The 26,746-nt window shown below is 37.0% G+C and overlaps 1 protein-coding gene across 1 annotated transcript in view; it reads right to left on the reverse strand.

The window, feature by feature from the left end:
- Window positions 1–391: 391 nt before the first annotated feature.
- The window catches only part of LOC128663405 (ADAMTS-like protein 5), a 113,482-nt gene continuing 87,127 nt past the window's right edge, over window positions 392–26,746 (reverse strand). Inside the window, 5 exon segments of the mRNA XM_053717721.1 lie at window positions 392–1,139; window positions 1,141–1,364; window positions 1,486–1,557; window positions 9,838–9,936; window positions 22,335–22,497. Coding sequence (XP_053573696.1) covers window positions 1,029–1,139; window positions 1,141–1,364; window positions 1,486–1,557; window positions 9,838–9,936; window positions 22,335–22,497 — 669 coding nt within the window. The 3' untranslated portion in view covers window positions 392–1,028.

Here is a 26,746-nt window from a genome sequence, read left to right on the forward strand (position 1 = left end):
TGTAGGACATTTATCCCAAAGTCTGCTTGTTCTTACGCAAGGATTACATCCAAGAGTAGGCTCAGATACTCTATATCCTGATCTTTGTCAGATGAGCAGGTAAAGCCTTGGTAAAGTAACCAGGGGAATGGATTCAACCTGAAAGGAACAGCTACAAACTGGACATAAAACTGTCCACCAAAAGCCTAAGAAATTGTAATGCTTTGGATGTATTGGAACATGAAGGCAAGCTTCCTTTTAGATCTATTGTGCTCATACAAAACAGTTTCTAGGCCTTTTGCAAATATGGATAAACTTTTTTTTTAAAGTCTAACACTACAAATAGGTAGAAACCGAACTGACTCAAGCAGGAAAGTGAGGGCATATGTATTGGGACACCCATACCTCACAATTTTCGCTACCTTACTTTATTGCTTAAAGAACATATATCCCTTAAATAATTCACTCTTTTTTCATATTAGAAAAAATAATTTGTCAATGTTTGTGCTCTTCGTACAGCATATTTGAGATATCTCTTGCTTAGTGACCTGCATGGATGGGAACATGAAGGCAAACATGATTCAGCTCTATGGTTCTTATAAACTGACCAGTTTCTAGGCCTTTTGCAAATATGGATAAACTTTTTTTTTTAAAGTCTAACACTACAAATAGATAGAAACTGAACTGGACTCAAGGCAGGAAAGTGATAGCATATGTATTAGGAACATACCCATCTTACTCCATTGCTTAAAGAACATATATCCCTTAAATGGATCACTCTTTTTTCATATTGAAAAATATAATTTGTCAATGTTTGTGCTCTTCTGACAGCTTATTTGAAATATCTCTACAGATCTCTTGGGTGGCAAAGTGACTTACAGTCATATTTAAACAAAGTGCTGGGTTACAATGCCTTAGCACTATAATCCATCAAATATTTAAACAAACAACCAAGACATTTTCATTAATTCATATAAGCAGTAAATAATTGTGCAGAGTAATGTTGGTTACAATGTCTTCAGGTACAACTCAATCCGTTATCATAAGTATCATTGGTTCTGTTTTGTCCTTATTTGGTATCCATACTTGGCACATTCTACATCAAGGTTCCGAAGCATTTTGTCCTCCTTTGGTCTGTAGGACGTGCAAAAGCTGTGTGTTTTCCAGCAATATTCTATTGAGTGTGTGCTCATAGTTTACGTGTCTCCTCGCCATCAAGATATATTCCCTTTTCTCTACCAGATTAGGACAGTCACAAGTGTTTGGAACCCAGATATATTCCCGCCTTAGAATAGGAAAATTGTTTTTATAGGTCATTACCACTTGGACATCATAACAGGTCTCCTTCCCAACAGTCTTCTTGCTTATAATTCTTGCACGAAAAACTGCAAGAAGAACATACAAAATGTCATGCACTTCACCCAATGTGCTTCCTTTTAATGTTAAAACCAGACACGGTCTGTTCCACTGTTGGCAGAGCAAAAAAGAAAAATCACAATTACTTACCAAAGTCTTTTTGACAATATTGTTTGATTTTGTTTTGCCGTCCTCTTACTTTCTTGCACTTTCCACATTTATCTGCAATTACAAAAAAGAAATAGTCTCATGATGAACCCAAACATCTGCACATGCTTTATATTTATCAGGTTCTGTCAGTAAGTAAAATCTCCCTTCAGTTAGTGATAGATTAAGTCATGCTACGCATTCCTGTAAGAGTCCACTATCCATTGCTCCTGGGAACTAATACCATTTTATCAAACAAACCAAAAAAAAAAAAAAAAGAAAAGACGGAAAGAAAGAAAATATGTAATTTTTAAAATCAACCTAAAGTACTCCATAGATAAATGACTCCTACTTTGTTAATATTTACTTAAAATATTGCTAAAAATAAATGAATTAATATTCCTTTATAACATTTATATGAATGTTTTCAAACTATAAATCTACTTTAATGTGAGTGAAAAAATAGAAGAGAAAAAAAAAGAAAAAACCATAAGCTGTATTTTTTTAAATGACCCCGAAATACTCCATTGACAATTACTGTTGCTTTGTTAATATTTTTTAGAAATATTAATCAGCCAATAGAATGCGAGCTCAATCCTATTGGCTGATTGGATGAAGATAAAAGATGCCGTCTGGATGAAGACTTCTGCCGGCTTTGAGGAAGACTTCTGCCGCTTCGTTGAGGATGGATGTCCGGTCTTCAAAAACTGTAAGTGGATCTTCGGGGGTTAGTGTTAGTTTTTTTTTAAGGGTTTATTGGGTGGGTTTTACTTTTAGGTTAGGGACTTTGGGCTGAAAAAGAGCTAAATGCCCTTTTAAGGGCAATGCCCATACAAATGCCCTCTTCAGGGCAATGGGGGAGCTTAGGTTTTTTTAGATAGGTTTTTATTTGGGGGGTTTGGTTGTGTGGGTGGTGGGTTTTACTGTTGGGGGGGGGTATTTGTATTTTTACTTACAGGTAAAAGAGCTGATTTCTTTGGGGCAGTGCCCTGCAAAAGGCCCTTTTAAGAGCCATTGGTAGTTTATTGTAGGCTAGGTTTTATTTTTTATTTTGGGGGGCTTTTTTATTTTCATAGGGCTATTAGATTAGGTGTAATTAGTTTAAAAATTGGATAATTTATTTTTTATTTTGTGTAACTTAGTGTTTTTTATTTTGTGTAACTTAGTTGTTACTTTTTGGTAACTTAGTAATTTTTAATAGTAGATTTAAATAATTTGAGTAGGGTTAGGTGTTTAAATATGTAATATAGTTAATTTAATTGTTACTTTAATGTAATTGTAGTATAATAGTTAAGGTAGGTTAATTAATAGTTTAATATAGTTTAATGTAATTGTAGGATAATAGTTGGGGTAGGTTAATTAGTAGTTTAATATAGTTTATTTTAATTTGAAAGGTAAGTTTAAATTTATTATAAAATAGGGATGAGTTAATATTTAGTATAAAGTTAGCGGGTTGTTAGGTTAAGGGGTTAATAGCTTAATGTAGTTTATGGCGAAGTGGGGGGCTGGCGGTTTAGGGGTTAATAGGTTTAGTAAGTGGTAGTGATGTGGGAGGCCAGAGGTTTAGGGGTTAACATAAACTTTCGCTGCTTTCAGACTCCCATTGATTCCTATGGCATCCGCGGCTTCCAGGGTGGCGGAATGAAAAGCAGGTACGCTGGGCCGGAATAGTGGCGAGCGTAAATGTTAGAAATTTGATAAATGGCAAAAGTTCTCAGATAGTGCCGAATTTGTCTTCGGAACATCTGTAATGACGTAAGCATCGATCTGTGTCGGATTGAGACCGGCGGATCATATGTTACGTCACAAATTTCAACTTTTGCCGGTCTGTAGGCTTTGATAAATGGGGCGAATCAGGCTCGCCACAATTACGCTGCGGAATTCCAGCGTATTTGCGGTTGACAGCTTGATTAATATCCCTCTTAGATTTTCTATATAAACCATAAGTACTAGCGCTATATTGATATATTATGGGATCCTCAAGACCACTTTGTAGCCTTATATCCATAACCACAATTAACCCTTACTGCAAATAAGCCCTACTCCTGTCTCCCTACTGACTGATAAACCTAACATCTCCCCCTACACTTAAAGGGATAGTCTACTTTAAAATGTTTATAGTTTTAAAAGACAGATAATACCTTTTATTACCCATTCCCCAGTTTTGCATAACCAACACTGTTATATTAATACACTTTTTACCTCTGTAATTAGCTTGTATCTAAGTCTCTAGAGACTGCTCCCTTATCACAGTTATTTTTACAAACTTGCATTTCAGCCAGTTAGAGCTGACTCATGCATAACTCTATAGCCCCTAAACACAATTACTAAATGCCTGTGGGTATGGGTATTTTTCTAACAGTATTTATAGTGAAGAAGGTACAGTGATAGGGGTATACAATGACAAAGATTTGTGATATAAAACATAACAAAACGAAACAAATCTAGTACAGGAGGAAGAGGGCCCTGCTCCGGAGAGCTCACAGTCTACAGGTTTAGGGTGCAGAGACATAAGGTTGGGGTAGTTTGTTATAGAAATATACTTTTTACCTCTGTAATTACCTTATCTCAGATCTTTTGCAAGACTTGCATTTCAGGCAATTAGTGCCGACACATAAATAACTTCACGTGCATGTGCACAGTGTTATCTATATGAAACACATGGACTAACGCCCTCTAGCTGTGAAAACCTAGGTTTAGCTTTCATCTAAGAATACCAAGAGAGCAAAGCAAATTTGATGATAAAAGTAAATTAGAAAGTTGTTTAAAATAGCATGCCCTATCTGAATTATAAAAGTTTAATTTGGACTTTACTATCCCTTTAAGATAATTTATCCATTTATCCCTGATTCTACTGTGAGAAAGAAATAAAGTATACACATTTGTTTCCTAAAGGGACACTAAACCCAATTTTTTTCTTTTGCAATTCAGATAGAGCATGAAATTCTAAGCAACTTTCTAATTTACTCCGACTATCACATTTTCTTCATTCTCTTGGTATCTTTATTTGAAATGCAAGAATGTAAGTTTAGATGCCGGACCATTTTTGGTGAACAACCTGGGTTGTCCTTGCTGATTGGTGGATACATTCATCCACCAATAAAAAGTGCTGTCCAGAGGCTGAACCAAAAAAAAGCTTAGATGCCTTCTTTTTCAAATAAAGATAGCAAGAGAACGAAGAAAAATTGATAATAGGAATAAATTAGAAAGTTGCTTAAAATTGCATGCTCTATCTGAATCACAAAAGAAACATTTTGGGTTCAGTGTCCCTTTAATTTAAAACAAAGACTACTGCTCTGTAGTGACTGCTCTGAGCATTTACCATTCAGTTCCACTTCCTACTTTCATCTGCATGTTGGGAAAAAAATAATCAATCAGCATCATCAGCGCTGAGTTCTGAGCAGTGATCTTCTTGAATTTTACCATAATCATGTGGGGTTTGCAAGATTTCACAGTAAACTTCCTTGAACCAAGGAGGGAAAGAAAGTGGCTGTGCCTGCACCTGACAAATGTACACTCCCTTGCAAAGTGCTGGGACAAGCATTGTGATTGGATACTTAAAGTACCTTTACAGTGGGATGTGACCACTGAGGACATTTTGAGGTTAAACATTTTCCTGTTTTACATTGAGACATTCATGTGATGTTTCCTAGTCTAGTTTAGATATTTTCTCGCTTTTCAAAGATATGCTGCATCACTTTCAAGTGATTCAGTATTTGTGTGACATGTATCTTTAAATGCTGCTTTTTTCTATGAATAATAGAACAGATTTGAATACACTGTGTCCCTTTAAGCCCTTCTGCATGCTACAACATCAACTGAGAAAATAAAACAGTTCCCATACACAAACACGCCCCATTCCTTTCCACACCGCTGGGAGTGCACCACACAACATGGCTCTGGAAATGTGCACTTGGTTCGGCGCCAGCATGTTTTTGCCAAAAAACTGACATCCTGACTTTTTTTTCCAGATAATTTTCTGTGTCTTCACTTTGCCACTCCTGAAATGAAATCCTGTTAACATATCAAAGGTAACATTTTCAAGAAGCCGAGCAGAAAGTAAGGGATATGGAGTATAAACTAGAAACAAGGATGATATCATTTTATTTTATTAAATTGCATTTTTGTAACATCAAATCTCTGGGAAACATTTCTCATATAAGACACATTTTACTCTCTGCATAAAAGAGATTGAAGCAGTCTATGCAAACGGCTGCTTGTTCCTTGCATCCAGTATAATAGAAAAAGGTGCAAAGGCTTTAAAGGGACAGAAAAGTCAAAATTAAACTTTTACGATTTGGACAGAGCATTCAATTTTAAACAACTTTCCAATTTACTTCTGTTATCAAATTTGCTTTGTTCTTTTGGTATCTTTTATTGAAGAGTAAAACTAGGTAGGCTCATAAGAGCTCAGGAGTGTGCATGTGTGTTTAGTAGTGTTTTGCAACATTATTTTTAGCTTTGCATTACAATGTTGCCAAACACTGCTGCCATAGAGTACTAAACATGCACACTCCTGAGCGCTTATGAGCCTACCTAATTTTACTCTTCAATAAAAGATATCAAAAGAACAAAGCAAATTTGATAACAGTAGTAAATTGGAAAGTTGTTTAAAATTGAATGCTCCATCCGAATCGTGAAAGTTTAATTTTGACCTTACTGTCCATTTAATGCTTATGACAAAAGTATATAAGTTGGTTTTAGGTTTGGAGTTCACAAAGGCAGAGCAGGGTGAATGAATTACTTATATAATCAATGCAGAAACAGAATAGTAAACAGACGTATCAAAGTCATGGTGTCTATGCAAAAGTACTGAGTTTGCATACTGTTTGCTGAACTGCTACTTAGGTAAAGACATCCCATTGGATAAAGACTATAAACATCCACTCTGGATACTTGTCTTTCCCTTCTTAGTACAACCCCACAAGGTTTAGATATTTTGGCAAAATCCCACAAGATCACTTTTTTTTTTATCTTGAAAGTGATGCAGAATATATTTGAAAAGCTAGAAAATATCTAGACTAGACTAAAAATAAATCACATTAGCATCTCTATGTAAAAAAAGATAAATGTTTAAAGGGACATGAAAACCACATTGTTTCTTTCATGATTCAGATAGAGCAAGTGATTTTAAACAGCTTTCTATTTTACTTGTATTATCAAACATGCTTCATTCTCTTGTTATCCTTTGTTGAAGGAGAAGCAATGCACTATAGGTATCTAGCTGAATACGCCTATGGATCCAATGACAAGAGGCATTTATCTGCAGCAACCAATCAGCAGCTAGCTCCCAGTAATACATTGCTGCTCTTGAGTCTACCTAGGTATGCTTTTTAGCTAAGGATAACAAGAAAATGAAGCAAATTTGAAAATAGAAGTAAATTGTAAAGGTGTTTAAAATCACTTGCTCTGTCTGAATCATGAAAGAAAAATGTTGGGCTTTATGTCCCTTTAACCTCAAATTTTCCACCGTGGTCACATCTCATTGTAAAGGTACTTTAAGCTTTCAGTCAGGATGCTCGTCCTAGGACTTTGCAAGGAGCTTACTGTCAAATCTTGGGAAATAAAAGTGAAACCACACACAATTATAGCAAAATCCCATAATATCACACCTGAGAACTAAGCACTGATGACGCTGATTGGCTGTTCATACTTTTGCAACATGCAGATGAAAGTAGGAAGCAGAACTGAACAATAAATGTTTAGAGCAGTTACTGTAGCAAATTAATCTATGTTTAAAGTAAAAAATATATTATTTCTGTCTCACAGTTGCACCATGGATAAATAGATATTTTATCTTAAAGGGATATGAAACACAATAATTTTTTTCGTTCTCTTGCTATCTTTATTTGAAAAACAGGAATGTAAGCTTAGGAGCTGGCCTATTTTGGTTCAGCACCTAGGTAGTGCTTGCTAATTGTTGGCTTCATTTGAAAAGCAAGAATGTAAGCTTAGGAGCAGGACCATTTTTGGTTCAGCAAGCACTTCCCAGGTGCTGAACCCAAAATGGGCCAGCTCCAAAGCTTAGATTCCTGCTTTTCCAACAGAACACAGAAACATTTATATTAGGAGTAAATTAGAGAGTTGCTTAAAATTGTATGCTCTATCTGAATCATGAAATAAAAAAATCGGGTTTCATATCCCTTTAAGTAACATGAATCTTTAGCACAACTACTAGAAAATTCCAGTCTCATAAAGTGCATCTCCTATTTTAACCCCTTAACGACCAAGGACGTACGCCACACGTCCTCAAAAAAAATACAGTTAATGACCGAGGACGTGTGGCGTACGTCCTTGGTCTGGAAAGCAGCTGGAAGCGATCCTGCTCGCTTCCAGCTGCTTTCCGGTTATTGCAGTGATGCCTCAACATCGAGGCATCCTGCAATAACCCCCCTTGGCCATCCGATGCAGAGAGAGCCACTCTGTGGCCCTCTCTGTACCGGACATCGATGGCCGGTTTCGTTGGTGGGTGGGAGCCAGTCTGGGAGGCGGGTGGGCGGCCATCGATGGGCCGTATGATGTGGAGGGGGGCGGGAACGCCGGGTGCGTGCGCGGGCGCGCGCGGGGGTAGGAAGCGGGTGGGAACCGCTACACTACAGAAAAATGATGGGAGAAAAGTGGCAGTGATTGCCAAATATATTTAAATATATGTAGATCTGAGAGATCTGGGAGGGGTGGTGGGTTGGTCTTTTGGGGGGGGCAAGCTACACTACAGAAAATTATTTTAAAAAAAATAATAAAAACATGTTTTACTATAAACTGGGTACTGGCAGACAGCTGCCAGTACCAAAGATGGCTACTAATAAGTTAGAGGGGGATGGGTAAAGAGCTGTTTGGGGGGTATCAGGGAGGTTGGGGGCTAAGGGGGGATCCTCCAGAGCAGCATATGTAAATATGCCTTTTTGTTTTTTTTTGTTTTTTATCAAGGATAGCTTTTTTTTTTAGTACTGGCAGACTTTCTGCCAGTACTTAACATGGCGGGGACAATTGTGGGGTGGGGGAGGGAAGAGAGCTGTTTGGGAGGGATCAGGGGGTGTAATGTGTCAGGTGGGAGGCTGATCTCTATACTAAAGCTAAAATTAACCCTGCAAGCTCCCTACATGCTACCTAATTAACCCCTTCACTGCTAGCCATAATACACGTGTGATGCGCAGCGGCATTTAGCGGCCTTCTAATTACCAAAAAGCAACGCCAAAGCCATGTATGTCTGCTATTTCTCAACAAAGGGGATCCCAGAGAAGCATTTACAACCATTTGTGCCATAATTGCACAAGCTGTTTGTAAATGATTTCAGTGAGAAACCTAAAATTGTGAAAAATTTTACTTTTTTTTTTATTTAATCGCATTTGGCGTTGAAATGGTGGCATGAAATATACCAAAATGGGCCTAGATCAATACTTAGGGTTGTCTACTACACTACAATAAAGCTAAAATTAACCCTACAAGCTCCCTACATGCTCCCTAATTAACCCCTTCATTGCTGGGCATAATACACGTGTGGTGCGCAGTGGCATTTAGCGGCCTTCTAATTACCAAAAAGCAACACCAAATCCATATATGTCTGCTATTTATGAAAAAAGGGGATTCCAGAGAACATTTACAACCATTTGTGCCATAATTGCACGAGCTGTTTGTAAATAATTTCTGTGAGAAACCTAAAGTTTGTGAAAAAGTGAACAATTTTTTTTATTTGATCGCATTTGGCGGTGAAATGGTGGCATGAAATATACCAAAATGGGCCTAGATCAATACTTTGGGATGTCTTCTAAAAAAAAATATATACATGTCAAGTGATATTCAGGGATTCCTGGAAGATATCAGTGTTCCAATGTAACTAGCGCTAAGTTTGGAAAAAAATGGTTTGGAAATAGCAAAGTGCTACTTGTACTTATTGCGATATAACTTGCGATATAACTTGTGTAAACATTGGGTATTTCTAAACTCAGGACAAAATTTAGAAACTATTTAGCATAGGTGTTTTTTGGTGGTTGTAGATGTGTAACAGATTTTGGGGGTCAAAGTTAGAAAAAGTGTGTTTTTTTCCATTTTTTCCTCATATTTTATATTTTTTTTATAGTAAATTATAAGATATGATGAAAATAATGGTATCCTTAGAAAGTCCATTTAATGGTGAGAAAACGGTATATAATATGTGTGGGTACAGTAAATGAGTAAGAGGAAAATTACAGCTAAACACAAACACCGCAGAAATGTAAAAATAGCCTTGGTCCCAAACGGTCAGAAAATGGAAAAGTGCTGTGGTCATTAAGGGGTTAATAGCTATTAGATTTACGATGTCACGATTTTATGATATATGATGATGGCGTGTTTAAGAGAATACTACATGGTGCTTACCATCTTTTTTGGTCTCCTTAACTTGATTCCATTCATTGTTGTCCCTTTCTAGACGTGTCTGGGGGTGCTGTTTCACCATTACTGGGGTAGTTTTTTGTGCTGTCAAAACAAAGGAAACTAGGCCTAAACAACTGCATCATCGTGATCTGGTAAAAATATTATTGTCCAGATTGAGCCTTAAACTATCACTAAATAAATGTAAACAAATTACGCATTAGGTTATATTTTCTCATAAAGGACTAAATAACAAATGGAGCGCTAATTTATGGCACGCCCACAAATGGACAAAAGCGCACGTTTACAGTCGCGCAATAAATAACCAGCCATTACAAGTGGCTGGTTATTGCTACTGCAAACTCGGGGTAGCAATTAGCACTCAGAAAATTAACCAGAGATCAGATTTCTGATTAATTTAAAAAATGTCCCCCAATTGGCCCCAACATACAGTGGTGTGGGGTTTGGCGGGTGTGGGTGTAAGAAAAAAAAACGGCACTAAAAAGTGCCCTTACATTGCAGTCTATGGGGACTGTGTGTACCCAGTAAATATATATATGTATATGCTTGGTCTGAAGAAGGGGCATTGTTGCTCAGAAACGTGACTATAATAAATATCACAATTGACACAAGTCCAGTGAGTGCGGATCTCTAATATATTAAATATATATCTATATATTCATATACACATATTTATATTTGCTGCCCTTTCCCTGCGCAACTTAGCCCCTTCGCTGCGCTAGTTCTCATAACATGTCTGATGGCATGAGAACGAGGCTACCATTGGATCCTATGGAAGCGTGCTCTCGTGTGTGCAATGCTTCCGTGCAATGCGAATGCGCAGTCGTGTTTGCAATGCACCTCACTTGTAATATCAGCGCATATTTGTGTGCGCTGGTATTACTAAGTTTAGCACAACAATCGCTTTCGCAGAAGCTATATTTTGCGCTCAACTTGTAATCTGGCCTAAAATGCACAGATAAGCAATGTTTTTTTTTCTTTCTATTATCTGTTTGGATTTAAAGGGACATAACCAAATGTTAAATCATTTGAAAGTGATGCAGAATATCTGTAAAAAGCTGAATAGAAAATATCACCTGAACATCCCTATATAAAAAAGAAAGATATTTTACCTCAGTAGTTCCATTCCACTGTAAAAAGACTTTAAACATCCAGTCAGGATGCTAGTCCTGGGACAAGCAAGGAAGTGTGCATCTAGCATGTGTAGGCACAATCACTCTTAAAGTGAAGGTAAAGTTTAATCATGTGCAATACATGAATGCATTTGTTAATATTAGCCTAAGGTAATCGCTAAAAAAATTTTCTCAATTTTATTTTTTATTTATTTTATTTCAACATTTTTCTCTTCCTACCGTTGCGATGTGTGACTCCTCCCATAGGCTACTTCCTTGCTATTTTAGTGTTTGACGTAGAGAGCGGTCCCATCCGCTTTCTACGTCTGCCTAGAGCGCGATCACGAGCCTCCGTGGAACAGCGCATGCGCCAACATCGATTTCAGTTTCTTCTGCGCAAGCGCAAGTCATGAATCTTTATTACGTGTGGATGCGCATACTTCATTCTATGGTGCCATTACTACTAGGCATGCTGAAACTGGAGCGCGCGTTAATTCTAGATGAAGGATGAAATGTCATCGCATGCGCACATCATCTGGGAGGCGGATGACGCTGATTGACGGCCGCCTAATGGCCAGATTTTCAATAGGCTGTTAAAGAAACGTGATCAACCCATGAAAACAAAAACAAAAAAACGGGTTGAATTTGCCAACAAGAAATAAGTGAGTACAAACAGCGATAACTTACTTTAGCATGATATTTAAAAAAAAATTATGAATGAAACTCATATTCATTTTGTGCAAAAAATGTTAGTAGATTTTCATAGAGAAGTAACTTTACCTTCACTTTAAGTTTCCTATTAAATTTTGCAATATTTAACTGAAATCTCATGAGATAACAGTAAAGCAAAGTGTGAATTAAAGGGATAGTCTAATCAAAATTAAACTTTCATGATTAAGATAGAGCAGGCAATTTTAAGCAACTTTCTTATTTAATCCTATTATCATTTTTTCTTCATTCTCTTGGTATCTTTAATTAAAAAAGCAAAAATGTAAGATTAGAAGCCGGACCATTTTTGGTTCAGAACCTGGGTAGCACTTGCTGATTGGCGGCTATGTTTAGACACCAATCAGCAAGCGCTACCCAGGTGCTGAACCAAAAATGGGCCGGCTCCTAAGCTTACATTCTTGCTTTTTCAACTAAAGATACAAAGAGAACGAAAAAAAAAATGATAATAGGAGTAAATTAGAAAGTTGCTTAAAATTGCATGCTCTATCTAAATCATGAAAGTGAGGAAGCTGATTTGGTTTTTTTCCCCCCCACCATGCACAAGAGTAAAAATATTTTATTTAGGTAAGGAACATGCAAAAGAGACATTGTTCTGTAAAACTAATAAGATTTTTTTTATTTAGGTCAAGAACATGTCTTAAAAAATGCACCCTTTAAAATAAAAGCTAAAGATTAATACAAAGTTTCTTTAAAAAAAAAAAAAGTTCACAAAGTCATGCAAAAACATAATTTAAAGAACCAGTCAACACTGTAGATTTGCATAATCAACAAATGCATGATATCAAGATCATGCAATAGCACTTCAAATGAGTAGTAGATTTTTGTTAAATAAATTGCAAAGTTATGTCTGTTTCCACTCCCCCTGTATCATGTGAGTGTCATCAGCCAATCACAAATGCATATACGTATATATGATGTGAATTCTTGCACATGCTCAGTAGGAGTTGGTGAATCAAAAAGTGTAAATATAAAAAGACTGCACATTTTGTTAATGGAAGTAAATTGGAAAGTTGTTTATCTGAAAGTTGCTGTATCTGAATCAAGAAAGTTTAATTTTGACTTTAGTGTCCCTTTAAGCTTACCTGATAAATTCTCTTCCTGAACACTAGGAGGAGGCAAAGATTCCCAAACTCCAAGAGTAATATAAAAACCCTTCCACCTCTATGTTAACTAGAAAGAAAGAAAACAGAGCAAATAAAGCAGCAGGGGGAAAAATAGCAGGGCGGGGTCTCGTCGATTTTCATCACCATAAAAGAAATTAATTTATCAGGTAAGCATATATTATGTTTCTTTCATGTAATTAGCAAGAGTCCATGAGCTAGTGACGTATGGGATATATAATCCTACCAGGAGGGGCAAAGTTTCCCAAACCTCAAAATGCCTATAAATACACCCCTCCCCACACCCACAATTCAGTTGTTCAGATTTGCAAAGCAGCGACTTGGTCCTCTTTGCATACATTTACTAAATTCTACCATTTTGATGTATTTGCTTCTTCTGAAGCAGTTTTTGGTAGAAAAGTTCTTCTGCTGCTGTTTTAAGTTTTTCTTTTTCTTCATAAGAATCACTTATATTTGGGTTGTGGATTATTTTTTTCAGCATTTGGCTGTTGTTTATTTTTATCCCTCCCTCTCTAGTGACTCTTGTGTGGAGTTCCACATCTTGGGTATTTGATATCCCATATGTCACTAGCTTATGGACTCTTGCCAATTACATGAAAGAAAACATATTTTATGTAAGAACTTACCTGATAAATTCATTTCTTTCATATTTGTAAGGAGTCCATGAGACCCACTCTTTTTATGGTGGTTATAATTTTTTGTATAAAGCACAATTATTCCAAATTCCTTTGTTGATGCTTTTTACTCCTTTCTTCTTCACCCCACTGCTGGGCTATTCGTTAAACTGAATTGTGGGTGTGGTGAGGGGTGTATTTATAGGCATTTTGAGATTTGGGAAACTTTGCCCCTCCTAGTAGGATTGTATATCCCATTCGTCACTAGCTCATGGACTCTTGCCAATATGAAAGAAATGAATTTATCAGGTAAGTTCTTACATAAATTATGTTTTTCTTTCATATAGGTGATGAGAGTCCACAATCTATTAATCCTGGGAAACCAGTACACAAACAGGGAAGTCCATAAGTAAGTAATGTCTGGGCATAAAGACAAAATCAAATCTCTTTTTTTTCACAATACTTTACTGCCTAAAGAACTTTCCCACCAATGGCTGATTTAAAAGAAGAAAAAAAAAGAAAAAAAAAAAGAGTGCAAATAAAACCAGGGAGCCACCTTGCAAAACTGATGAACAGAAATCCCATTCTGAATAGCCCAAGAAGAAGAAACTGATCTGGTAAAAAACATTTTACAACAAGACTGGTCCACCCCCTAGAAAGTTGATCAAATCAAAAACTTCAACCAAGAAATCAAAGCCACAGCGATGACATTCTGCCCTTTTCTACAAACAGAAAAAAAGGATAAAGACAAAAAGAAAGAACAATCTCTTGAATAATATAGTCCAGAGATACCACATTTGGCAAGAAAACAAACTTAGTCCTCAACACTGCCTTATCTAAAGGAAAAATAAGATATGGAAGGTCACAAAAGCAGCAAACAATTCAGAGACCCTCCTGGCAGATTACATTGTCAAAAGGAACAATTGTTTTTCTCTTAATGTATTTTTAATGACTTGTTATACCAGCTGCAGAGTATAAAATGTATGAGAAATTGCATTTTCAGGTTTATTTGTGTGTTTTTACACTACAACCTATAAAATGGGTTGAGTTTGCAGGTAATATCAGATCTCATTAAGTTATCACTTTGTGTACACAGGCTTGCTTCCTTATCTTATATTTGTTGGTAAACCAAAGCTCAATACTTAGGCCCTGAAGAAGTTTTTAAAAGGTTTTATACTGGATTTTTAGATCAGTATCTGTGCATATTCTTCTTTATAGTAGTGTCTATTACATGCAGTTATATGAAAATTGGTGTATACTGTGCTTTTAACTATCTTGCACCCCACTCTGAGTATAATTTCTTATGCTGGTTGTGTTTACTTAGGCTTGTCAATAGCCTAGACTGCCAAAATAAGGGTTAAGGAGCTACTTGTAAACAATTTAATATACTCCAAGTAAAATGGATCATTGGGAACAATTTAAAGGGGAGAAAAAAATTGGGTAAACTGTCCCTTTAATAAAAAGCTGAAAAGAGTAGCCTGAAAAACCGTCTAAACCAAAATAGAGGAGAAACTGGCTAAATAACAGGCAATCTACAATGGAACAAAACTGAAAGAGCAGAAGGCTGAACTGGATAAAGCCTTATGAAAACTATTCAGAAAAAATGGCAAAGACCTAGGAATACTAAAAGAATTACAGGGAAAACCATGATCCACACACCAGGAATTAAAGTAGTTCCAGACCTTATGATAAATCTTTCTAATCACAGGCTCACAAGCCTGAATCAAAGTTTTGGGAACAGAATCAGAAAAACCTCTCTGTCTAATAACTAGCCATTCAATCTCCAACAGGCTTAGAGCTTAAGATCCCAATGAAAGAAAATAGATTTGAAAAAGAAAATCCTGGTGCAGAGAATAGGTCACAGTGGACAACTGGACATCTAAACTAAATCTACAAACCAAGTCCCGTGAGGCCAAGCCAGAGCAATCAAAATGATCAATGACCCCTGGCAATCACTCTTGGAAGTAAAACAAGAGGAGAGAAAATATATGACCAAAGAACAACTAAAGCATCCACGAACTCTGCCTGAAGGAAGTTAGATGAATAATCAAGAGACCCCAAAGATCCACAATATGATAAAAAAATAAACCACTCCCCCGGATGCTAGGATAGATGAGAAAACGTGCCTCCCAGTTGTACACCCCTGGAATATGAACTACAGAGTTCTGACAAATGTCCTCTGCCCAAGAAAGAATCCAAGAAAGTTCTCTCATGGCTAAGGGAATGTCCTGAAGACACCAAACTCCTTATGTGACTGCCCCCCAGCCTGCAAGACTAGCATCTGCCATATGGGACTAACAAAGGAAGACCATTAATACTAAATTGAGAATTCAACTGCCAAGACAATAAATTACTTATTTTAAAATCCTCTGAAAAAAACTAAGTATGATCCCTGCCTCATTGCCGAAGCATACTAAGTTGAAGAGGCCTCATGTAAAGTTGAGCAAACAGAATAGCATCTAATACTGCTAACACTAAGTCTAAAACTTCCATACTGAAGGAATGGTGAGACTGCAGGATAAAACAAGCTGAAATCAGCTTCAACCTCCTTTGATCTGTCAGCAAAAATCTCAAGGAAACAGAATCTAACTCAACACCCAGAAAAGTAACTCCGGTGTAAGAAACAAATTTATTGAAAAAAAATTATTTTCCAACCATGCTTTTGAAGTAACAACAAAAGTCAATTGGAAATAGATACTGCTGAAATAAAATTTGTAGCCTGAACCCTAAAACCGTCCAAGGCAAGGAAATCATGAGAAACCCCGAGTTCTGCTAACAGACAGTAGGAAACCCAGAACCTTAGAAAATATCCTGGAAACAGTAGCCAGACTAAATGAAAAAGCAACAAAGAGCTTAATCAGAAAACTAATTTTAGAAACTGAAAATGATCCTAGTGAATAGGAACATGAAGGAAAACATCCTTCAAATATATTGTACACATAAACTTACCTTGATAAACAAGAGGCAGAATAGTCCAGATATTTTCTATTTTGAAAGAAGGAACTCTGAGAAACTTAATCAGAGCCTAAAAATCCAAATCTGACCTGAAAGTCCCTTCATTTTTTGAAACAAAGAGATTTGAATAAAACCCCAACCCCTGTTCAAAATTGGAACTGGAACAGTCACTCCCATGGATTCCAAATTTAAAGCATACTAGAAAAAAAAAGGCCCGTACCTGGACAGGATTCTTAGGAACATTAAATAAAAGAATTGAAAAAGGATTGTTTGGTCTGTTCTAATTTGATCCTGACCAATATGCAACGATAGAAGAACTTTGCTTTTAAGAGAAGTATGTACATTTGTGTTCCTTATTTAAACAAAAAGAACAAAAATTATTGGAAGATTTAAATTTACCCTTAGACTACTTGTCCTAAGGAATAAAAGCTCCTATACCTCGTCACAGTAAAATAATACAAATCTAAATCAGAATCAAACATCTGTCCTAAAAAAAAGTTTAAAATCTGAAATTAGAAACCATATTAGCAGACAAACACCGAGATTACGAGTTTTGCAGTAACAGGGGTGCGTTGTTAACAAGCCTTTTTTTTCTAACGCTACCTTAAGACAACGCTGGCATTACAGGTTTTTTAAAACCCGGCGTTAGCCGCAAAAAGGTGAGCGTGGAGCAAAATTTAGCTGAGCCAGCTGAAAAAAAACACCTGCAAAAAAGCAGCGTCCAGCTTCTAACGCAGCCCCATTGTTTCCTATGGGCAAATAAAAAATATGTGTACACCTAACACCCTAACATGAACCCCGAGTCTAAACACACCTAATCTTACACTTATTAACCCCTAATCTGCCACCCCCGCTATCGCTGACACCTACATTATATTATTAACCCCTAATCTGCCGCTCGGGACACCGCCACCACCTACATTATCCCTATGAACCCCTAATCTGCGACCCCAACGTCGCTGCCACCTACCTACAATTATTAACCCCTAATCTGCCGACCGGACATTGCCGCCACTTTAATAAATGTATTAACCCCTAAACAGCCGCACTCCCGCTTCGCAAACACTAGTTAAATTTTATTAACCCCTAATCTGCCCCCACAATGTCGCCGACACCTACCTACATTTATTAACCCCTAATCTTGCGAACCCAAAGTCGCCGCTACTATAATGAATTTATTAACCCCTAAACCTAAGTCTAACCCTAAGTCTAACCCCCCTATCTTAAATATAATTTAAATTAAACAAATTTAATTTAACATAATTAAATAAATGAATCCTATTTAAAACTAAATACTTACCGATAAAATAAAGCCTAAGCTAGCTACAATATAACTAATAGGTACATTGTAGCTAGCTTAGGGTTTATATTTATTTTACATGCAACTTTGTATTTATTTTAACTAGGTACAATAGTTAATAAATAGTTAACTATTTAATAACAACCTAGTTAAAATAAATACACATTTACCTGTAAAATAAATCCTAACCTAAGTTACAATTATACCTAACACTACACTATCATTAAACTAATTACCTAAACCACCTACAATTATTTACAATTAAATTAAATAAACTAAATTGCTAAAAAAATAAACACTAAATTACAGAAAAAAAAGAATTACAAGAATTTTAAACTAATTACACCTAATCTAATCCCCCTAATAAAATAAAAAAGCCCCCAGCTTTTTTATTTTATTAGGGGGATTAGATTAGGTGTAATTAGTTTAAAAATCTTGTAATTCTTTTTTTTTTAGTAATTTAGTTTATTTAATTTAATTGTAAATAATTGTAGGTGGTTTAGGTAATTAGTTTAATGATAGTGTAGTGTTAGGTGTAATTGTAACTTAGGTTAGGATTTATTTTACAGGTAATTTTGTACTTATTTTAGCTAGGTAGTTATTAAATAGTTAATAACTATTTAATAACTATTCTACCTAGTTAAAATAAATACAAAGTTGCCTGTAAAATAAATAAAAATCCTAAGATAGCTACAATGTAACTTATTAGTTATATTGTAGCTAGCTTAGGGTTTATTTTATAGGTAAGTATTAGTTTTAAATAGGATTAATTTATTTAATTATGTTAAATTAATTTTGTTTAATTTAAATTATATTTAAGTTAGCGGGGGTTAGATTTAGTGTTAAACTTAGGTTTAGGGGTTAATAAATTTATTATAGTAGCGGCAACGTTGGGGTCGGAAGATTCAAGGTTAATAAATGTAGGTAGGTGTAGGCGACATTGGGGGGGCAGATTAGGGGTTAATAAAATTTAACTAGTGTTTGCAAGGTGGGCGTGCGGCGGTTTAGGGGTTAATACATTTATTAAAGTGGCGGCGATGTCCGGTCGACAGATTAGGGGTTAATAATTGTAGGTAGGTGGCGGCAACGTTGGGGGTGGCAGATTAGGGGTTAATAAATATAATGTAGGTGTCGACGATGTTAGGGGCAGCAGATTAGGGGTTCATAGGTATAATGTAGTTGGTGGTGATGTCCGGTCGGCAGATTAGGGGTTAAAAACCTTTATTTTAGTGTTTGAATTGTGGGGAGGGGGGGGCTCGGTTTAGGGGTTAATAGGTAGTTTATGGGTGTTAGTGTACTTTGTAGCACTTTAGTTAAGAGTTTTATGTTCCGGCGTTAGCCCATAAAACTCTTAACTACTGCGGTAGGAGTCTTGACAGGAGAGGGTCTACCGCTCACTTCTTCCAAGACTCGTAATACCAGTGTTAGGAAAATCCCATTAAAAAGATAGGATACGCAATTGACGTAAGGTGATTTGCAGTAGCCTCGAGTCGCGGAAGAAAAGTGAGCGGTGAGCCTGTACCTGTCAGACTCGTAATACCAGCGTTAGGAAAAAAGCAGCGTTGGGACCTCTCAACGCTGCTTTTTAAGGCCAAACTCGTAATCTAGGCGAAAGACTTTAAGCATAAAGCCTTTCTATTAAGCAATGCTAAAGACACACTCTTAGCATTAAGCTTAATAATGTCAATAATAGCACTGCAAAATAAAGCATTTATCAGATTTATGCAATACTAATTTTAGGCCTAAAAAAGAAAACCTGCCTGTAAAAAAAAAAAAACTTCTATGGAAAAGATTCTAATTTTCTATCCATAGGACCTTCAAAGGAAGAACTATCCTCCAAAGAAAAAGTACACCTAGCTAAAGTAGAAATAGCCTAGTTCACTTTAGGGAAAGATTCCCAAAGATCAATATAAGAAGCAGGCAAAGGATACATCCATTTAAACCTTTCAGAAGGATTAAAAGTACTACCAGACTTGCCCTAAGGAACTTTAGGATCCTAAAACCCTAAAAGTATTCAAAACTTCCTTAAAAAGGAACAAAGATGTTCAACTTTAAAACAAGAAAGAGGATAATTCCAGATCATAATCAGAGACATATTCCTGGTCATCAAAAAACCATTTCAGAGGACAAATCAGCAGAACCAGGATTAGAAACATAATCAAAGCTAGGCTTAGAACAAGTAGACAGTAAATAATGAACTGACCTTTACCACTTACTTGAAGGGGCATTACCGCCAGCATTTCAGACACAGTGTATGAACAATAATTCTAAAGTTCTGGTGAAAAAAAATCTGTAGAACTCCCCTGTAAAGAACAAACAGAAGGAGGACAGATATATCTAGAAGCATAAGCACATTAAAACAGACATTGCATAACTGAGCCGGAGGTAATACCTCAGCAACCTTACAATATATACACACTTAACATAGGTAGTAAAGTGTTCATAGGACCTGGCTTCTAAAGGGGATCTTGGGACATAAAGAAAAGTCTCCATGATAGTGGATACTATGGGGCCAATTTATCATGTACGCCCAACATTGATAAATGCCGACAACATACTCTGTCTGCATTTTTCATTGCACAAGCATTTAGTGTGAAATGCTTGTGCAATACCGCCCCCTGCACATTCATGGCCAATCGGCCGCTAGCAGGGGGTGACAATCATCCGATCATATCCGAGATGGCGGACGAGTTAAGGAGCAGTGGTCTTAAGACCGCTGCTTCTTAACTTATGTGCCCGGCGAGCCTGAAGGTTTACACGGAAACTGCTGCATTGGCCCCTAAAAATAAATAAATAGAATGCATAATGATAAGCCTATATCCTCTTAAAGGGACAGTCTAGTCAAAATTAAAAACTTTCATGATTCAGATAGGGCATGACATTTTAAACAACTTTCAAATGTACTTTTATCATTAAATTTGCTTTGTTCCCTTGGTGGTATTTTTCAAAAGTTAAACCTAGGTAGGCTCAAACTGATTTCTAAACCGTTGAAAACCGCCTCTTAGCTAAGAGCATTTTGAAAGTTTTTCACAGTTAGACAGTACTAGTTCATGTGTGTCATATAGATACCATTGTGCTCATTCCCGTGGAGTTATTTAGGAATCTGCACTGATTGGCTAAACTGGGAACAATCAATTTGTGTCCCCAAACAGAAAAGGAAATGAATGCTAAAAAAAACTGCATGACAAAGATCTAATAGCACCCCAAAAAAACAAATGCACTATCCTGAAAAGCCGACATGAGCTATCTTGTGTAGGCCAACGTGTGCAGATAAGAGTATGCGTGTTATCCTGTTCGGGCCAACATGCACAGACCCGAAAAACAATGCACTCTAAAAACAAAAGAAAAAGGCAAGTAAAAATAAAGGGATATAACCTTATAAAATTAAAAGGAGCCATAGATAAATGCATTTAAAAAATAAACTCTTTCCCTAGGCTATAATAGTATAATAAATACAAAAACATAGCCTTATAGGCTTAAAAAGTGCCTTATAAACAAAAATAATTTACTTTATAGGCAACCATCTACTGGAAATGTGCAGAAATCCAGTAGAAAGCCAAACCAGTGCTGAAACATATAAGCAGAGGTTATGGAACTGGAGTATACTGACCACCTGATAAGAGGAGACAAAAAACAGGTCCCTGCGACACCTGTGGAATGGCTTGTGACTAACTCTCAAAAGTAGTAATTGTGCCTATACCGAATACTCCCAAATACATCCCTCTGACAACAGTAGTACCCTGAGGGGAAACCGGGCCTCAAATCAGTCTGAGAACCCTTCTCACAATTGGACATCTGGAGCACCATCATTCTTCACCTTCCTCCAGCGGAGGCAAAGACAAGACTAGTTACCATAGAGGTGGGAGGGGTGTTTATAGGGTCCTTGGCGTTTGGGAATCTTTGCCTCATGTTAATGGTCAGGAAGAGTAAGTCCCAGGAGTAATGGATCATGGACTCTCACCACCTATATGAAATAAATCAGAAAAATGTATAGGCCTATGCACTCACTGGAAATGTTAAAATTATACTATGGGCCACATAATAAAACTTATATTTAAAGGGATATGAAACCAAAAAAATGTTTTTGTGATTTAGACAGAGCATACCTTTTTTAAAAAGTTTCCAATTTACTTTTATTATCAAATTTGCTTCGTTCCCATAGTATTCTATATTGAAGAGATACCTAGGTAGGCATCTGAAGCACTACATGTCAGGAAATAGTGTTGTCATCTAGTGCTCTAGCAAATGGATAACATTCTTACAAAGCTGCTGCCATATAGTGCTCTAGAAATGGGCTGGCTCCTAGCCATACATCCCTGCTTTTTAACAAAAGATATCAAGAGAATGAAATTTTTTTTAGTAGAAATAAAATTAGAAAACCGTTTAAAATTGCAGGAAATCATGAAATAAAATGTGGGGGTTTCATATCCCTTTAATTAATTGTGTTCAAAAACAAGCTGTAAGAATAATCTAACTTTACTCAGGACCTCTTTATTTAGTATTCAGAGCGATATATGGGTGCTGCAGAGTTAGTTTTGGAATTACCATCAAGTGAGTGGAGTAGAAAAAAAACAATATTTTCAAACGTAAATGATAGGAAAAGCAGAATAAATAATGGAGGTCCAATGCTGTTTATACCCCTTGTGCTCACCACTGTTTCTAGTTGTTATCGGTTGTGTTGGTTCAGCAGTTGGTAAAATATCTGCCTCTATGTGCTCTGTCAGCGAGCTCCGGTCTCGCTGCTGCTGCACATAGTAATCTTTTGGAAGCCAATATTCATACTCAATTCCTGAATTCTGCTCTGTGAACAGTGCCTAAAGAAAAGAAGGAAAATGCAAAAAGCTCACAGATACAGTTTATTCTTTGTCAGTAAACAAGAAACAAATAAAGCTAAAAACTCTATTCTGTTCAAAGTGGGAAAAAAATAATAGGGCACCACAAAAGCAGTTAAAAGGATGGTGAAGTCCCCATTAAACTTGCATGATTTAGATAGAGCTATTTTAAGCTTTCCAATTTGCTTTTGTTATCTAATTTGACTCGTTCGCTTAGTATCCTTGGTTGATAAGCATACTTATGTATTATTATTATTATTATTTATTTGTAAAGCGCCGCCAAATTTCGTAGCGCTGGGTACAATGATGGGGGTATACAACGACAAAGATTTGTGATACAATACAAAACATAACAAAACTAAATAAATCTAGCACAGGAGGAAGAGGGCCCTGCTCCGGAGAGCTCACAGTCTATAGGTTTAGGGTGCAGAGACATAAGGTTGGGGGTAGCTTGTTACATCGGTTGTATTTGCAGCAGTGAGTCAGGTAGTTCATGTATTAGTTTGGTTCGGATGCGGGATGGAGGAGAGATGGTACGCCTCTCTGAATAGGTGGGTTTTCAAGGAGCGTCTAAAGCTATACAAGGTTGGAGACAGTCTTATGGAGCGGGGTAGAGAGTTCCAGAGGACAGGAGCAGCACGTGCAAAGTCTTGGAGGCGGGAGTGGGACGTAAAGATAACAGGAGTGTAGAGACGTAGGTCAGAGGTTGATCGAAGAGGACGGGATGGGGAATATTTCACGATGAGAGAGGAAATATAGTTGGGAGTTAGACTGTTGAGTGCTTTGTAAGTTAGGGTTAATACTTTAAACTGTATTCTGGAGTGTATGGGGAGCCAGTGTAGAGACTGGCAGAGCGAAGCAGCTGATGTAGATTGGTGACTTAGGTGGATGAGTCTAGCATTCATAATAGACTGGAGGGAGGAGAGGCGGTGTTTTGGAAGGTAGACTTAGAAGAAGCAATTCACTACTGTGAGCTAGCTGCTAATTGATGGCTGTACATATATGCTACTTGTCATTGGCTCTCCTGATAGTCTCAGCTAGCTCCTGGCCGTGCATTGCTGATTCTTCAACAAAGGATACTAACAGAATAAAGCAAATGTTATAATAGAAGTAAACTGGAAAGTTGTTTAAAATTGTATGTTCTATCTCACTGGTTTTCAAACCTGTGCTCAGGCCTCCCTAACAGGCCAGATTTCAGGATTACCTTGGATGAGAGCAGGTAAAATAACTATCGGCTAGATTACGAGTCTTGCGGTATGAGGGGTGCGGTAATAACTTGCACATTATTGTCACCGCTCACTTTCCTACAGCGCTGGTATTACAGGTTTTCATAAACCCAGCGTTAACAGGCAAGAAGTGAGCGTAGAGCAAAATTGAGCTCCTTACCGCACTCCCATACCATACCATGCTGCTGAAAGTTTCAGTGAGCTGGTTTTACGTGCTTGTGCACGATTTCCCCATAGACATAGAGAGCCGGAAAAAAAGTCTAACACCTGCAAAAAAGCAGTGTAAAGCTCCGTAAACGCAGCCCCATTGATTCCTATGGGGAAACAAATTTTATGTTTACACCTAACACCCTAACATGAACCCAGAGTCTAAACACCCCTAATCTTACACTTATTAACCCCTAATCTGCCGTCCCAACATCGCTGATACCTACATTATACTTATTAACCCATAATCTGCTGCTCCGGACATCGTCACCACTATAATAAACATATTAACCCTTAAACCGCCGCACTCCCGCCTTGCAAACACTAGTTAAATATTATTAACCCCTAATCTGCCGCCCCTAACATCGCCGCCACCTACCTACATTTATTAACCCCTAATCTGCCACCCCCAACGTCGCCGCCACTATACCAAAAATGTATTAACCCCTAAACCTAAGTCTAACCCTAACACCCCCTAACTTTAATATAATTAAAATAAATCTAAATAAAACCTACTATCATTACCTAAATAATTCCTATTTAAAACTAAATACTTACCTGTAAAATAAACCCTAAGATAGCTACAATATAACTAATAGTTACATTGTAGCTAGCTTAGGGTTTATTTTTATTTTACAGGCAAGTTTGTATTTAACTATTTACTAACTACCTAGTTAAAATAAATACAAATGTACCTGTAAAATAAAACCTAACCTGTCTTACACTAACACCTAACATTACACTACAATTAAATAAATTAAATTAATTAAATATAATTACAAAAAAAAAAAACACACACACTAAATTACACAAAATAAAAAAAGAAGTTATTAGATATTTTAACTAATTACACCTAATCTAATAGCCCTATCAAAATAAAAAAGCCCCCCCAAAATAACCCCCTAGCCTAAACTAAACTACCAATAGCCCTTAAAAGAGCCTTTTGCGGGGCATTGCCCCAAAGAAATCAGCTCTTTCACCTGTAAAAATAAATAAATACAAACAACCCCCCAACAGTAAAACCCACCACCCACACAACCTATCCCACAAATAAAATCCTAACTAAAAAAACCTAAGCTCCCCATTGCCTTGAAAATGTTTAGTGCGGCGGTTTAGGGGTTAATATGTTTATTATCGTGGCGGCGATGTCCGGAGCAGAAGATTAGGGGTTAATTTTATTTTAGTGTTTGCGATGCGGGAGGGCCTCGGTTTAGTGGTTAATAGGTAGTTTATGGGTGTTAGTGTACTGTTTAGCACTTTAGTTATGAGTTTTAGGCTACAGCTTTGTAGTGTAAAACTCATAACTACTGACTTTAGATTGCGTTACGAATCTTGCGGGATAGGCTGTACCGCTCACTTTTTGGCCTCCCAGAAAAAGCTTGTAATACCGGCGCTATGGAAGTCCCATTGAAAAAAAGACTTTACGCAAATTGCGTAAATTAATTTGCGGTACGGCCAAAAAAGTGTGCGGTGCCCCTAAACCTGCAAGACTCGTAATACCAAAAAGCCCATAACGCTGCTTTTTCACTCATAACGCAAAACTTGTAATCTAGCCGTATGTTTACTAATCAGCTATTATTTTACTTGTGCTCAAGTTCAGATATCCTCAAAATCTGGCCTGTTAGGGAGGCATAAGGACTAGCTACATCTGAATGACACAGCAGCACCCACTATAGACAATCACACAAACTGCATAAATAGCAGATGTCGTTGTGTTGGCCACACACTCCGCACCTAATTATGATACAATAATCTGCTTGCTGGAAAACTCCATTGTAAGCAATGGGTCATATGGAGCCAAGAAATTGGTACACACACAAAAAAGTTTTTTTTTAATTTGTTTTATGGCACCAACTCTTCACCACAGCACTCAACAACGTTTACAATAACGTTAGCATCAGAGGGAGCTGTTAAACAATATTTTGTTACGATAACTGATAAATACCAAATGATAAGCTTCCCTGTGCTTCCCACACAAACGTATGCATATTGTTCATGTGTAGTGCTAGTGCATAGCACACGTGCATGTGCCTAAATTACAGCTCATGGTTATCTGCTGTAATTTGTCTTCAGTAAGCATGACAATATGCTTATAGCTTGACCTTTTGGATTAGTATTGCTGCAAGATACAAGTTCACTCATCAATCTTTTTGAAGTTGTCTGTTACTCTAGTACGCTGTAATTCTCAGTCAGGGTGTAGGGGTACACGGGGGGGGGGGGTGGTTGAAGCATTTAGCTGATAGTGTTACTCAAAATTATGGCTAAGGGTGAAAGGTGCTGAACATTGGGTATAAATGCTTTTAAAAGGATTTAGTGACTCACCTTGTGTAGAATTGCTTACATATACAATTTAAAGGGACATAATACTCATAAGCTAAATCACTTGAAACTGATGCAGTTTAACTGTAAAAAGCTGACAGGAAAATATCACCTGAGCATCTCTATGTAAAAAAGGAAGATATTTTACCTCACAATCTCCTCAGCAGAGTAAATTCTGTGAAAAAAGTTATACTCAATTGCTCCTAGCTGCAGGTAAAAAAAATTAACTGCAGCCAATCAGCATCAGCAGTGCTGAGGTCATGAACTCTTTTACTGTGATCTCATGAGATTTCACTTAACTCTCATGAGATTTCATTGTAAACTTCCTTACTCTGAATAGGGAAATAAGATGAGCACGAGGATCATCCCTTCGGCTGTCCCGGGACAGACATACTGATATGCTGCTTAGAAGTCCTTTACAATGGGATGTGGCTATCTTTCTTTTTTACATAGAGCTGTTCAAGTGATATTTTCTAGTC

Source organism: Bombina bombina, chromosome 6 (genome assembly GCF_027579735.1).
Source record: "Bombina bombina isolate aBomBom1 chromosome 6, aBomBom1.pri, whole genome shotgun sequence".
In the NCBI taxonomy this organism is placed as follows: domain Eukaryota; kingdom Metazoa; phylum Chordata; class Amphibia; order Anura; family Bombinatoridae; genus Bombina; species Bombina bombina.